This window comes from Ictidomys tridecemlineatus, chromosome 15 (assembly GCF_052094955.1).
Source record: "Ictidomys tridecemlineatus isolate mIctTri1 chromosome 15, mIctTri1.hap1, whole genome shotgun sequence".
NCBI classification, from domain to species: Eukaryota; Metazoa; Chordata; class Mammalia; order Rodentia; family Sciuridae; genus Ictidomys; species Ictidomys tridecemlineatus.
The window spans coordinates 46,052,982-46,068,876 of NC_135491.1; the positions used below are offsets into that span (position 1 = coordinate 46,052,982).

General features: G+C 41.9%; 1 protein-coding gene across 3 annotated transcripts; it reads right to left on the reverse strand.

Annotated features, from left to right (window-relative positions):
* Positions 1-873: 873 nt before the first annotated feature.
* Nqo1 (NAD(P)H quinone dehydrogenase 1) lies at positions 874-15,306 on the reverse strand. Of its 3 annotated transcripts, none has more exons than XM_005318377.4 (6): positions 15,087-15,301; positions 6,462-6,626; positions 6,219-6,349; positions 3,837-3,950; positions 3,019-3,120; positions 874-2,010 (listed from the first exon to the last, which is right to left on the reverse strand). In XM_005318377.4, exons 1-6 carry the CDS (start codon positions 15,091-15,093, stop codon positions 1,705-1,707), a joined length of 825 nt encoding a protein of 274 aa, XP_005318434.1. In that variant the 5' UTR covers positions 15,094-15,301; the 3' UTR covers positions 874-1,704. The 3 variants fall into 3 exon arrangements, with proteins under 3 accessions (XP_005318434.1, XP_013221168.1, XP_021576537.1); XM_013365714.4 differs by having other exon boundaries at positions 6,462-6,629; positions 15,087-15,285; XM_021720862.3 differs by lacking the exon at positions 3,837-3,950 and having other exon boundaries at positions 6,462-6,629; positions 15,087-15,306.
* Positions 15,307-15,895: the final 589 nt, after the last annotated feature.

Below are 15,895 nucleotides of genomic sequence, written 5' to 3' on the forward strand. Positions count from 1 at the left end.
GCCACCTGCTTTTGCATCTTTTCTCTTTATTTTTCTTGCAGTGCACCACAAGAGGGCAGCCTTTCATCATATTTGACTTTGAGTTGTGCCAACAATAGGAAGAGATGCATTTCAATAATTTAAATGGGAGATTTATTATACCTAAATCGGGGGCTGGGAACATAGTTTTGTAGAACACTTGCTGCTTAACATGTATATTGCCCTGGGTTTGATCCCCAACACCAAAAAATAAATAAATTCTACACCAAAATTATTCATCAAAGTTAATAACTCTAGGCCTACAACTCTAGCCCAAAAGTCAAGGATAAAAACATCTTTAGTAGGTGTGGGGGTACATTTTCTTGTAATCTCAGCTACTGAGGAAGCTGAAGCAGGATAATTGCAAGTTCAAGGCCAACCTCAGCAATTTAGTAAGACCTTGTCTATAAATAAAAAATAAAAAGGGCTGGGGAGGACTACGGTTATAGTTCAGTGGTGGAGCATTTACTTAACATATGTGAGGCACTGGGTCTGATCCTCAGCACCACATAAAAATAAATAAAATAAAGGTATTGTGTCAATCTACAACTAAAAAGAAAATTTTTAAAAAAGAGGAGGTGGCCGGGATGTAGCTCAGTGGTAAGCATCCCTGGGTTCAATCCCCAGTGCCAAGACAAAACAAAACAAAAAATATCCTTCAAAAGAAAGTCATAATTTTAGCAATAACATAGAAAATAACCTTTAGGAAGTCTAAAAGATCAGAAATAAAATTTTGGGTTTTTTTTGGTGGAAGGCTACTGTTAACTATTGAAGGTACTATTTCCTTTTTTAAATTCACTCAGAGTAGGTGTAGGTTGTGAAAATGCTGATTTCTGCAAACACTGAATTAGAAGATTGATGTAAAGAAGAGACTTTTATTAACTACTCATTTCAACGAATCTGTATACTATATATAAACAGAAGCTGAAGGAAGAGTAATACATGAGGTGCATTAGTCACTGTGAAGTAAATGAAACCAATATGTATCATAAACAAGCTAATGCTAACTAGTAAGCAAATTCAGTCCCTTAGGCTACAGGAATTCAGTCATTTGTTTCTCTAAGCAATTCCCTTCTGCCATAAACCACAGAGAGGTAATTAAAAGAAAGTTATCTTTAGAGAATTGGATGTTATCTAGCCATTTAGCCCTTTAAAAGGGAATTAAATTGTGTATATGACCTTAAAGAATATTTTCTAGGGCTGGGGATGTGGCTCAAGCGGTAGTGCGCTCGCCTGGCATGCGTGCGGCCCGGGTTCGATCCTCAGCACCACATACGAACAAAGATGTTTGTGTCCGCCGAAAACTAAAAAATAAATATTAAAAAATTCTCTCTCTCTCTCTCTCTCTCTCTCTCTCTCTCTCTCCCTCCCTCCTCTCTCTTTAAAAAAAAAAAAAGAATATTTTCTAGTATCTACCATGTATCTATACTTTTCTCTCTACATTCCAAGTGGCTTCTGGCACCTAATCATATTTTGGTTATATGTCATGATAACAACCATTAAGAATCAGTTGCATATAATAGAAAGATGATCCAAAAAATATATAAATGCAGTCTATTTTAAATGCAGTCTATTTCTTCTTTTCATTCTTTGTGGGGGAAAAAGAGAAAAATCTAAATCTTAAAAACTAAAGCAATCCATGAAACTAAAAGAAAAAAAATCCTAGAAATCAAGTCTTATTGAATCTTATTTTCTGGCTTTGATCTGGTTGTCAGTTGGAATGGACTTGCCCAGGTGATGGCCCACAGAAAGGCCAAATTTCTTGTTTTTCTGCTCATCTTGAACCTCTTTTTTCAATAAAAATCCTGTCTGGAAGTCCAGGTCAAAGAGGCTGCTTGGAGCAAAATACAGTGGTGTTTCATCCCAAATGTTCTCCAGGCGTTTCTTCCATCCTTCCAGGACCTGAGCTCGGGCATCTGGTGGAAGGTGCCCAATGCTGTATGTCAGTTGTGGTTCTAAGACTTGGAAGCCACAAAAATGCAGAGTACCACTCTGGGGAAACATGAAACACAGAGGTAAGTAACAGACCAATTCTATGCAGTTTGTACAGTTAAAAACAAAAAACAAAAACACCAAACTTTGGTCTGGGCTTCCCAGTGAGACTTCAGTAAGGAGATCAGAGGTGCCCTGGAGAATTATAATTATATTCTCACCTTCTTCCCTCCCTATCTAGGTGTTACCTATCTGAGCCTATTCACCTATGCTCTTTAAAAGAATAAAACCTTGAAAGTGTGCCAACCTGGATCCTCTGCCAAAAGTGCCGGAAATTCTATTACATTAGGGAGAGTTTCAGCTTCTTGGCTGCTGACTCTTGCCGATGTGCATTTCTCCACCTCTCCACAAACAAGATGGGTAGTAATAAATTATCTTCCAGGTGGTCACTTCACTTGCTCTCCTCTCCACCCCTTTTCTTGGAATAGATTACCTTGAGAATCCAGTGATATCAAAAAGCCACCTCAGGCTTCAGTTTTATTTATCTCTAAAACAGGCTAGACTGAATCATTTCTTAAATTGTCCTAGGCTCTCTTAGTTTGTGAGACTGTAGAAGAAACCTGGAAAAGGCCAGGAAGATTAGAGAGACATGTGAGTCATCCAGAGAGAACCAGGGTTCTGGGCTCGGCTCATATGCACTAGTTCTTGGTTAGGAGAGAATGATGTTTGATCATGTGTGTACAAGCTATAAACGCAGGTGCCTGGAAAGTCAGGTAAGTTCCTAAAGGGAATTGCCAGCAGTTCTCAATCACTGCCATGCTTTTTTTCTTTTCTTTTTTCTTTTTTTAAGATGGGTCTCACTGTATTGTCTAGCTGGCCTTGAACTTGAGATCCTCCTGCTTGGGCCTCCTGAATAGCTGGATGACAGGCATACACCATGACATACGGCTATTACTACACTTTTATCTCCACACATCATATCTATCTTCAGCTACTATCTGGAGGCTTTGGAACCCATGGAAAGCTCCATTAATGAATTCCCCTGAAGGTTCATTGAGAACAAAATACCTGAATTGGCCAGAGAATGATGTTCATGTCCCCGTGGACACCATGAAGGGAGTACATGGAGCCACTACCACCAGTGGTGATGGAAAGGATGGCCTTCTTATTCTGTGGAAAAAAAAAAGAAAACAAGCTCATCACCCCTCCTCTGTCACAGTAAATGAATGAGTCAGCCCTAGGGAAGGGGCCACACAGGCCCACCCTGTTCATGGTGTGTACTCTTTCATACTTTGGCTCCTCTGACCCTCCCAGCATAACTCTGTAGAAGGTCCAGCCTAGATGGTCTACAGACAGATAACCAGGGCAAGCCAAGGGTTTCCCCCACCTGCATGTGACCATAGATTAAAGCTGTCAATAGTCACCAAAATCTGTGTTGGCTGCCTCAGTGGAGTTATTTGTTGTTTTTAATCTGTCTCCCTACAGTGCTGGGCATGGATTAGGATAAGATCTTTCACATAAAAGTATCAAAATATTTCTTGTGCAGTATTTGGGTCTTCAAAAGAAGACAAACATTATTTACTCATTTTTGGAGTACTGGGGATTGCACCCACAGCCTCACACATGCTAGGCAAGTAGCTCTACCACTGAGTCTCTTCCCTAGACACCCTCCCCAATTTTGGTTTTATTTAATCCCCTAAACTCTCTTTTTTTCTGGAATATTTTAAAACAAATTCCAAACATCATTTCATCATAAAAGCCTAGTCATGCATCTCTCCCAAAGGACCTAGAGCCTGACCTTAGTGTCTGGTTGTACTCAGAGTTTTGCCTCAGGATAGAATCCACCCAGAATCCAGCTATTAGAAAACTCAGAACCATTCACCTACCCGGAAAGGCCCCTTGTCATACATGGCAGCATATGTATAGGCAAACTCTCCTACCAACACTCGCTCAAACCAGCCTTTCAGTATGGCAGGGACTCCAAACCACTGCAGTGGAAACTGGGGAACAGAAGACATCAAAGAGATCAAACCAGGTTCCACACAGAAGAAGTCTCAGAGCGCTGGCTTTTGTCATTTCCTCTGGAGGAGTTAGCACATTTAAGAAAAGAGAAAATTGGCAGGGTTCAGTGGTGTGTGCTTGTAGGTCAGGAGGCTAATGTGGGAGGACTGCTTGAGCTAGGGAGTTAGAGGCCAGCCTGGACAACACAGTGAGACAGACCCCTGTCACAAAACAAATAAATACTTAAAAATAAATACATATGGTAGCAGGAAACTCATAGAATTATAACAAGAAAATTATTGTCCTTGCTCAGCCAACTTGGCATTATGGTTTTTGCTTAAAAATGTAAATATTGGCTGGATCTGAATAAAGCCATATGCAAATAAGATTCATTTTTGTGAAATCACACTTGGCAGCAAACTCTAAATAGCAAGGATTTCAGACAAGATTTGTTTCAATGTGTGATGCCTAAATCAGTATTTCCCCAAGAATTCACACTAATAGGTGTAGTACCAAAAATATGACTGTTCCTTTAGACTATTCTAAATCCTATCATTTAGAATAAACAAAACCACTAAAATGCAAACAAATGGTCAGTATAAGATTTATCAGGAAATTCCCATGAGAAAGTCTTGTCCTTTGTTTTTTGTTTTTTTTTTAAATCAGGGATTGAACCACTGAGCCACATCCCTGGCCCTTTTTATTTTATTACAGGCATGCACTACCATGCCCAACTAAGTTATCATATATTTAAATCATGAATCAGAAGAAATACTTAGGGCTGGGGTTGTGGCTCATATGCGAGGCCCTGGGTTCCATTCTCAGTACCACATAAATAAAGTAAGGATATTGTGTCAAACTACAACTAAAAAATAAATGTTTTTTTTTTTTTTTTTTTTAAAAAAGAGAAATACTTATATATTCCTTACTCTGCTTTTGTCAGGGCAAGAGGTCAGATAAGCCAGGCAATGTGGTGGTGCACATCTGAAATCCTAGTAACTCAGGCTGAGGCTGGAGAATTACAAGTTCAAGGCCAGTCTCAGCAACTTAGTAATACCCTCTCTCAAAATAAAAAAGAAAAAGGGCTGAGGGTGTAGCCCAGTGGCAAAGTACCCCTGAGTTTAATCCCCAGTACCTTAAAAAGAAAAAGACTGCTAGCCGGGCGCAGTGGCACACACCTGTAATCCCAGCAGCTTGGGAGGCTGAGACAGGAGGATTGTGAGTTCAAAGCCAGCCTCAGCAAAAAGTGAGGCTTGCTGTCTCTAAATAAAATACAAAATAGGGCTGGGGTGTGGCTTAGTGGTTGAGTGCCCCTGAGTTCAATCCTCAGTCCCCCCTCAAAAAAAAGACTGCCATAGTATACTGATTTTGCCAAAATAAGACTTCACCTGACATCTTTCATAAAACTGTTATAATAAATACACAAATCCGCAGTATTTACACTACCCTCAGTGCTATTTGGTAGTTTGGACTCTAAGGTTTGGTTGTTTCACAGTGACTGAATCACTGTGAAAACTAAGCCAGCACCACCTTCCTTGTGAGGTTTCCAGAGCCAGGTACTCTCCATACTCAGTATCAAAGGGCAGGTAGGAATTGGTAACAGCAAAGTCATTGAACGGAGTCTGGCTTACAGGGAAGATACTGACAGGGAAGATACATCCAGTGTTGTCTGCTAAACAATGAGATGGCTTTGGGGAGAAGAAAAGCCACAATGTGCTGCAGGATCGCATCCAGCAGGGCCAGAGGTGGGAAACTACACCAGCAGTGAAGTCACCAGGCAACCTGTTTGGGATTCTCATGAAGAGATGGGAGAATTGCAAATTTTGGGAGAGTCTATCAGGAACCACTAAATGAAGGGAAGATTAGGTATATTGGAGAAAACAAATGGAAGGCTTATCTGTTGTTATCACATTCCCAAGTGCAAAGAGCAATACAGCCAGGTTCACAGTATCTATGGATCTGTGTTATATAGCACCTATAAAGCAATCACCTTTATTCACAGAGAATGCAGCAAAGTGGGGTAAGTGACTGTTCGATTTTCCACAGCTAATTATGTGACAGGTCTAGGAAAAAACAAAAGTGTCACTACCCATGGTAGGCAAGTGTTCTAACTCCAGCCCTTTTTATTTTGTTTCGATGGGGTCTCACTGAGTTCCCCACACTGGACTCAAACTTGGATTCTCCTACCTCAGCCTCCTGAGTAGCTGGGATTACAGATGTGCACTGCTGTGCCCAATTATGCTTCTGATGTCCTGTCCCTACTATACCTGAAATATCACAAGGTCAGCAGCTTCCAGCTTCTTTTGTTCAGCCACAATATCTGGGCTCAGGCAGCCTTCTTTATACGCTAGACAAGATTCGACAGTATACTGGAATTTCTCAGGATCCTTAAGTTTACCTGCCAAGAGGAACAAGAGAGGCTGAGGCCGGAGGGCCCAAGGCTGGTCCAGGGAGTCCTCAGGCAAATGGTTTCATAAAGAACTAATTAAAGGGGGAGGGGTAGCTCCTACCTGTGATGTCGTTTCTGGAAATGATGGGATTGAAGTTCATGGCATAGAGGTCGGACTCGGCCACCTCCCATCCATTCCTTTTTAGAACCTCTGCAGCAGCCTCTTTCATGGCGTAGTTGAAGGATGTCCTCTCGGAGTGGGCCAGTACAATCAGGGCTCTTCTGACTACTTAAGACACACACACAAAGCATTACTGGGTAAGTATCCCTTATCTGAAATGCTTGTTTCGGATTTCAGAGTTTTTCAGGTTTTGGAATATTTGCTTAGACTTTATTAGTTGGACACCCTTCCCCAAAATTAGAATCCAGAAGGCTCCAAAACCCAAGGCTTTTTGAACATCATGTTGGCCCTCAAAAACAAAGTTTCAAATTTTGGAGCATTTCTGTTTTCAGATTTTAATTAGATATGCTCTACCTGTACCAACCAGCAAAGCCTGAACTGTAGGGGAGTAGGGGACCATAAAGGAAGAGGTCATTAGGTTATTACTATCCATCTCAGTCTGAGATGGAGAGTAATTTATGAAAGAGGTTTATTCAGCTCAGAGTTCTAGTGGCTGGGAGGCCGAGGGGCTGCATCTATTGCAGGCCTTCTTGCTGGCAGGAACTCTCTACAGAGTCCTAAAATGGTGCAGGGCAATGCATGACAAGACAGAGCCAGGGCTGGGGATGTGGCTCAAGCGGTAGCGCGCTCGCCTGGCATGCGTGCGGCCCGGGTTCGATCCTCAGCACCACATACCAACAAAGATGTTGTGTCCGCCGAGAACTAAAAAATAAATATTAAAAATTCTCTCTCTCTCTCTCACTCTCTCTCCTCTCTCACTCTCTCTAAAAAAAAAAAAAAAAAAAAGACAGAGCCAAACTGGCTTTTATAGTGGACACATAGTAATCCATTAATCCACTGATTCATTAGTCCATGAATGGCTTAATCTACTGGTGAGGACAGACGCCTCATGACCCAACCACCTGGCCAAAGTTCCATCTGGTCCCACCACTTAATACCTTATGATGAGGATTAAATTTCAATATGAGTCTTGGTGAGAACATTCAAATCACAGTACCATCCCCTGCAGCCAGAAATAAAAGTAGCAGCAAATGGGGCGAGGGGTGTAGCTCAGGATAGTGTGTGTGTGTCCCATGTCTGGGACCTGAGTTCAATTCCCAGAAGAAAAAAAAAATTAAAAATCAACAATGACAACAACAGGGCTGGGGTTGTGGCACAGCAGAAGAGCACTTGCCTAGCAAGTGCGAGGCCCTGGGTTCAATCCTCAGCACCACATAAAAATACATTAAAAAAAGGTATTGTGTCCAACTACAACTAAAAAATAAATAAACAAAAAATTACTAAAGGAGGCATTTTGATTCAGTGAGAAATCAGCAGCTGATTTAATAAATAAATAAATGATATTGGTGTATTTAGTTAGCCACTTGCATGAAAATAAAATGGTTCCCCCTGAAAACTAATGTAGGTGTTAGAAGTCCGTAGAGTGGTTACCCTTGTCAACAGGCAGTGATAGAAGGGCACAGTGGGAATTCCAGGGTGCTGGTGACATACTTTTTTTTTTTTTTTTTTTGGTATTGGGGTTGAACTCAGGGGCACTCCATCACTGAGCCACATCCCCAGACCTATTCTGAATTTTATTTAGAGACAGGGTCACACTGAGTTGCTTCGAGCCTTGCTTTTGCTGAGGCTGACTTTGAACTCACCATCCTCCTGTCAGCCTCCAGAGCCACTGGGATTACAGGCATGCGCCATTTCGCCCTGCTTCTATTTCTTGATCTAGGTGCTGAATAAGTGAAAATTCACTCAGTATTTGCCTACTTTTCTTTGTGTGTGTGGGGAGCAAAACTAGGGCCTTTTTTTGCTAAATAAGCTCTCTACCACTGAACCACATCCCCTTCCCCAATAAAATAGTTTTGTTTTCAGTTACCCCATAAACTTACTGCGTTCGGCAATAATTTCAGGTGGATTGAAGCGCTAAATGTTTGGGTTTTTTTTTTAATTTGTTTGTTTATTTATTTATTTTGTTTGGTTTTGGTACCAGGGATTGAATACAGGACTCTTAACTAATAAATAAACAAACAAACAAACAAACAATAACAACAAAAAACAATGACTAAAGGAGGCATTTTGATTCAGTGAGAAATCAGCAGCTGATTTAATAATAAATCTGAGCCACATACCCAGTGGCCTCCCCGCCTTGCACCACGCCCCCCTCCCCAGCTTTTTAAAAAAAATTTTGGAGACAGGGTCTCTCTAAGTTGCTTGGGAATTCACTAAGTTGTTGAGGCTGGCTTTGGACTTGCAATCCTCCTTCCTCACTCAGCTTCCTGTGTTGCTGGGATCACAGGCATATGCCATTGTATCCAGCTTGGAGCTCTAAATGTTTTTAAATAAAACTGTTAAAATAGTGGAGAAGGAAAGGGTGAATTTGTATAACCTCAGAGCACAGAATATTTTTAAAGAAAGACAAGAAATTCAGAAGCCATGAAGGAAAAGTTTGAAAGGGAAAGCCTCATAAAAATAAAAAATTGGGTTAGCAGAAGGCACCAGAAACAAAGTCAACAGGAGAAAACAGCAATTCTTATCTTAAGGAGTTAAACTCCCAAAGACTAAACGAAAAAAAGAGAGATGATGCTAGAGAAAAGTGGGTCAAGGATATGAACAGCCATTCACAGAGGAGGAAATGCAAATGGCAATAAACAAATGAAAAGCTCTCTGTCTGGCCTGCCAAGAAAAGCCAATCAAAATGAGATATATTTACCCAAGAGACTGGAAAAAAAAAAAAGAAGAAGAAATTAAGTCAAATAAAATTGAAGGCTATTAAGATTGTAGGAAAACTAGCACATTCCTGGTGAGAATATGAGTTACCTCAACCTTTTGGAAAAGTAATCAGGCTGAATCTAGCTCACCAAGGATGTATGTATACTACACCACTGTTTTCATTGGCAAAAACTGGATATAACCTGGATGTCTATAAGGGGGACATTTGAATAAACTGTGGCTATATCCATATTAAAGAATATTTTGCTGGTAATGAGAAATTCAGGGCACGGTGGCACACACCTGTAATCCCAGCAGCTGGGAAGGCTGAGGCAGGAGGACTGCAAGTTCAAAACCAGCCTCAGCAACTTAGCATGGCCCTAAGCAACTCAGCAAGACTCTGTTGCTAAATAAAAAATTTAGAAGGCTGGAGATGTGCTTTAGTGGTTGAGCCCCACTGTGTTCCATCCCCAGTACCAAAAAAAAAAAAAAGGCATTGGGGGTGCAACTCAGTGGTAGAGTGCTTGCCTAGTATGCGCAAGACCCTGGGTTCAATCCCCATGTACCACTAAAAAGGAAGAAAAAAAGGAATGTGGAAAGATATCCAGAATACAGTATTAACATAAAAAATCAAGTTAATGTGAATCTTTTATTTAAAAGAAAAAGAGAAGGGAGGAAAACCACTCATGTATGTGGATTTGTAGTATGTTGGTAAGAGGGGAAGTTGTCAGTTATCACAACCTGCCATGTTTACAATGGTCTCCTCCAAAATTCAGGTGTTGCCAATGTTGGAATTTTAAGAGGTAGGGCTTCTAAGAGGTGATTGGGCCAAGAGGGCTCCTTCCTGTCCATGGGACTAGCCTTGATAAAGGAGATTTCCGGCAGCTGCTTGGTCAGCTCGCTCTTCTACTGCTTTCCACCATGTGAGGACACAACGTTGCTCTCTTCTGGAAGGATGTGGCTCTTACCAGACAACTAAACCTGACTGCACCTTGACCTTGGACTTCCCAGCCTCCAGAACTGTGAGAAATAAATTTCTGATTTTTTTTTTTTTATAAGTTAGCCAGTCTCAGGTATTCTGTTCTGGCTGCAGAAAATGGACCAAGGACACAACCATATGAGGTAGATAGAATAGTATCCCCATTTTATGGATGAGAAAATAATCAAGTTACTCAAGTTTAGGGCTGGGTACAAAGCTTTGAGGTAGAGTGCTTGCCTATCATGCATGAGGCCCTGTGTTCCATCCCCAGAAGATAAAAGAAAAAAATTAAGTTCATAAAGTAAATGGGGTAAACTTGGATTAACTTAAAAAATAAAAATATATTGGGCTGGGGGTGTGGGTCTGTGGTAGAGTGCTTGCAATTCACGTGTGAGGCACTGGGTTTGATCCTCAGCACCACATAAAATTAAATAAATTAATTAATTAAATAAAGGTATTGTGTCCATCTACAATTAAAACTATTTTTAAAAAATAAGTAAAAATATAGCTGGGCGTGGTGGTGCATGCCTGTAATCCCAGCAGCTCGGAGGGCTGAGGCAAGAGGATTGCAAGTTCAAAGCCAGCCTCAGCAATGACAAGGCACTAAGCAATTCAGTGAGACCCTGTCTCTAATAAAATATAAGAAAGGGCTGGGGATGTGGCTGAGAGGTTGAGTGCCCCTGAGTTCAATCCCTGGTACCAAAAATAATAAATAAGTAAAAATAGAAATCTAAACACAAGTAGTACCAATGTGTGGGGCATCAGGAGAAGACCAAAGAAAGGAATTTTATTACCACAATTGCTCTGAATAACCTGGGCCGCTACTTCATGCCCTACTGATTCATACAAGTGGTAACTTTAGATGGAACTAGGCAAGAAAGCATCTGCAATTCATTGTACTGCTTGAAAAACTAGAAATAACTAAATAACTAGAAAGGAATGTTTAAGCTTTTCAGTTTTATTTCTGCTTTAATTGTTAACCACACCTGGCATGGGAGGCACCTCCCAGGTTAAGTTCAGTAAAGACTTCAGAGCCCAGGTGCCAAACATGAAGATTTCCAAGCTTGGTCCTGAGATTTCAGACTGTTTAGGATTCAGTGGAATATGCATTTAGCAATTTTTTTTAATGCTTAGAAGTGATTTATCTGCTTTGGACAGCCTGGGAAAAGGAACCTCTGAGAATGTCTCAACAAATTCCGACCCCCTGTCTTTTCCGTTCATGGATTTAACATTACTGGGAGAAATAGGATCACATTAAGCTAAAATGTGCATTTTCTTTTTTATTTACCCTTGCATTCATCTTATCAATGCTTACTAAACATTGCTTTGTCAGCTTTTATTCTGTTGACTTCTTATTGACATTAAGCATTTCCTGAGTAGGAAAACAAAGTTGCTTCACAAAAAATAATCAAGATATCCATCTCTTACTCTTCCTAGGAGCTTGCCACCTAAGAGCTACAGGCATGCCTGCAACCTTAAAAAATTTTAAAGAGTAAAGCAAGTTCCAGGTACAGTGACGCATGCCTGTAGTCCCAGCACTCAGGAAGCTGCAGGAGCATCTCTTTTTTTTTTTTTTTAAATATTTATTTTTTAGTTATCGGCAGACATAACATCTTTGTTTGTATGTGGTGCTGAGGATCGAACCCGGGCAGCACACATGCCAGGCGAGCGGGCTACCACTTGAGCCACATCCCCAGCCCCAGGAGCATCTCTTGAACCAAGGCCAGCCTGGGCAACATAACAAAACACCATCTCAAAACCAACCAACTGACAAAGTAAGTCAAGAAACAAATTGGAATAAATAAATCCTACAAAAGTACAGTCCTTGGAATACATAGATTCCCCAAAGAAATTCCATAGAAAAGGGGTCAATGGTTCTGAATAGGTAACTAAGGGACCATTAATTTGCAATTAACACAATCATCAGAAGTAAAGAGTAAATCAGGATATAACTAATTAGAACAAATTTAAAGAAAGAGTAAAACAGGAGATTTACTATGTGCTTTCCCATTGAGTCCCCACATTCCCAGCACCTAGCACATCCTTATTATTAAGCTCTGTCTTTACACCACAAAATCTTGCTCTCTATGAAATATATACTGATTCATCCTGACTTCTCCATGGGCCATGAAAACTCTTGTTCCTTCTCCTCTACCTGTCTCTTATTTCCACCCTTAAGCCAATACCAGTCAACTTTTCTTTCTGCCCCTGAAATGATAATGTTCTCACAAACCAATCTCTCTGCCTCTCCTTACTTATTGTGCACCTGCTAAGCACCAGGCATGTTACAGACAGCTGGGATACAACAGTATTCCAAATAGATGGAAATCCTTCTCTTCATAGAGCTTAAATTCTGGTGGCAAAAGTTATCTGGACTATCCCTGTGGGAGCTGAACTCTGTTATCATCTATTTCTCTAACATTCCTACTGGTACACTGTCTTGACCCTCAAGCCAATCTGAAATCTAGAGCTTTTACTAATCTTCTAAATCCAATTATATTCTCAAACTGCATGGTTTCCTTAATGATCAACACAACAGAACTTGTTTGTTTTTGTTTTTGGGTACCAGGGATTTAACTCAGGGGCACTCAAACACTGAGCCACATCCCCTGCCCTATTTTGTGTTTTATTTAGAGACAGTGTCTCATTGAGTTGCTTAGCACCTCGCTTTCGCTGAGGCTGGCTTTGAACTCGTGATCCTCCTGCCTCAGCCTCCAGAGCTGCTGGGATTATAGGCGTGTGCCACTGTGCCTGGACAACGCAACAGAACTTAATAGCAAGAAGAGTGGCAGAGAAGGAACGAGATTGTAGTTAATTATTTGAATGGAGAGGATTGTTACCAGTGAAAGATTCATTACCCACATGTTTTTTTTTTTTTGCAGAAAGAATAAGCAATTTTTAAAAACCTACTAGAAATGTAATAAGGCCAGGTCCTCAAATTAGTTTTGGGCATTTTGCACCTGCTCTCCTCATTTGACTCCTGGAGAGAATGTGGGTGTGAATCTGATAACTCGTTTCAAACAAATACTCTGTATACTTGGTCAACTTCAAGATTTAGTTGGCTGGGTAAAGCTAAAACCAGTTATACAAGATCCAAATCTTCCCATTTCCCTTCCCCCTCTTTTTGTGTTTGTTACACATATAGAACATACTATAGGACTGAAAAATCAGAAAATAGTTCTTGCTTTATTTGGAGGAGGGGGTGTCTGGGTCTTAGGGCAGCTGAAGAATGAAGTACAGTAGAGCCCCCTAATCCATGGTTTTACTTTCTTGGTCAACTGAAGTCCAAAGTGTTAAATGGAAAATTCCAGAAATAAATAGCATAGGTTTTAAGTAACTTTTATTAGAGCATATTGTTCTATTTTATTAATAGTTATTGCTCTAAGCCAGGCATGGTGGCAAAGGCCTATGATCCCAGCTGCTCCAGAGGCTGAGGCAGAGATCGCGTGCAAATTCAAAGCCAGCTTCAGCAAAAGCAAGGCACTAATGAACTTAGTGAGACCCTGTCTCTAAATAAAATTCAAAATAGGACTAGGGATGTGGCTCAGTGGTTGAGTGCCAATGAGTTCAATCCCTGGTACAAAAAAAAAAAAAAAAGTTATTGCTGTGTTCTTTTATGGTACCGACTTTATAAAATAAACTTTATTATAGGTATAGAGGTATAGGAAAAATAAAAACCAGTATACACAGGGTTCTGTGCTATCTGTGGTTTCAAGCATCTCTGGGAGTCTTGAATGTTCCCACAAATCGGAGGAGGGCTACTATAGAGAGAAACATTGACTAACCCTTATGTTGGAAGTCTTATCAGCTTTTCAAAGCCCTGCCCTGCTGACTCTCCCAGCAATGCAAGGTGTGGCTTCCAACCAGCAGCTCAGCCCCTTTTGTAGAAATTCTCACAACTGTAGATTGTCAGCTGCACTGACAATCTCCTCCCCACTTACTTTTAGCAAGGTGAGATTCAGTGAATTCATGTGTCTTTAGAGGCAGCATTAGATTCAGAGAAAGAAATTATTAAAAGGTGGAGTACTGCTCCACTTGAGGAAATGCTTTCTAAATAAATCCTAGTGCTGTCCATTCTCTGAAGGAGGTCCTCTAGCAGTCACTGGAGGTGTCACAGCTGGTCAAGGATGCATTAGAGGCCAGTCAGCCTACCAGACAGAATTGTGGTGACCTCCAAGGACCCCCAGTGATTGCAAGATAGGGAAACTATCACTAAGAAGGACCCAATACCAAATCAGTTTTGCCCAGTCCAAGAGTCATACTGGAAAGTGTCTCTGGGGCCTTGTAGCCAGGAGTTGGGTCTGGTTTCTATCAAACCAAAGGCAGCCAGGCAGCTGCTTTCCTAGCTCCAGTCCCCCAGTTGCTAGATTTCCCTCCAGAAACTAGGCATCCAAACTTTTTAAAATAAAATCACTCCCCGCCCCCCCCCCCACGGGCTTGGGACAGGGTCTTGCTAAATTGCCCAGGCTGGCTTCAAACTTGTGATCCTGATGCTTTAGGCTCCAGAGTACCTGGGATTACAGGGCATACCATCATGCCTGGCACCTATTTTGTATTGTAAATGTCAACAACTTATTCCACCAGGTCAAACAAGGGTGGGCATTGGGCCAGATGTGGCCTCTGATGGTCAGTTTCCGACTTGTGCATTGACTGGAATTTTTGCTACCTAGTCTCAGAAGTGAAAGTGGGCTGAAGGATGATCCAAGAGTCTGGGGTAGTAACAGAAGCTCCCCTTTTACCAAACTGGTCAAGGTGCGTCCCGGGACTCTAATCTCTTCCCCTTTTTTGGTTTGAGTCAAGGAACAAAACTCAAAGCCAAACCTCTGCATCCTCCTTCAGAGGAACTGTGATAAGAGACAAATGTTCTCCTAGTGGGCTGCACTCACCCTCCATAGCTCCCACAGTGCTAGCAGTCCCGAGTGCTGATTGGCTGAGATGCTGGTTGCTAGGGCGACCTCTGGGGCAGGGCAAAGAAGTCCAAAGACTGTGAGCTCCGACTTGGGAGATATTCCAAGTGCAGGGCACCGAAGCACTCGCTGGTTTATATCCCGCCTGGCCCAGCCCAGGATGACCAGTGAGGGCGGGGCCAGACAACTGCACCCGAGGCCCTGGGCCAGGACGCCAGGTCTGAGATACAGCAAGTTACAGGAATCTGGAGTCCAATAGCGGCCCCTGGATGTGGAAGTCGAGAAGGTTCCCCTTGGGGCCAAGGGAGTCTGAAGGATCTGGGTGGGTGTGGGAGGCAGGTTCTTCCGCACCACATCCTAGGACCCCTGAGGATGCAAAAAGGAAAATTTCCCGCGGAGGTCCTGCCTCTGTTAGATGTTCCGGTCTGGCCACTCCCAGTCACAGAAAAAGACCCTTGACACCCAAAGGGGTAAACAAAAAATTAGATGAGGCTGACTGTGAACCTTTAGTCTCAGATTCTGCTGAGTCACCATGACTCCGGACTTGAGAGGGCGGAGAGCAGCAGGGACACTTGCTCCCATGGAAATGAGTGAGCTGCTTTGACCAGGGGAAGGGGGCATAGAGGGGCATAGAATGCACTTCCCTGCCCCTCACGGCTAGGTAAAGGGGAATGAACCAGTTTTGCCTCCCTAGAGCTAGGTGGGGCTAGGGGGATGAGGGAGATAGCAGCTATGGGAAAGGATCACGGAGGCAGATGAAAGTTTAATGGCTTCACACATAGCTTTAC

What these genes read in the sequence shown, in the direction of transcription:
- Nqo1 (XM_013365714.4), bottom strand. An exon ending in CTGACCTTGTGATATTTCAG is followed by an intron (nt 3,951 to 6,218) that starts GTATAGTAGGGA and finishes TCTGTTCCCCAG; the next exon opens with TTTCCACTGCAGTGGTTTGG. An exon ending in TCATTCTCTGGCCAATTCAG is followed by an intron (nt 2,011 to 3,018) that starts GTATTTTGTTCT and finishes ATGTTTCCCCAG; the next exon opens with AGTGGTACTCTGCATTTTTG.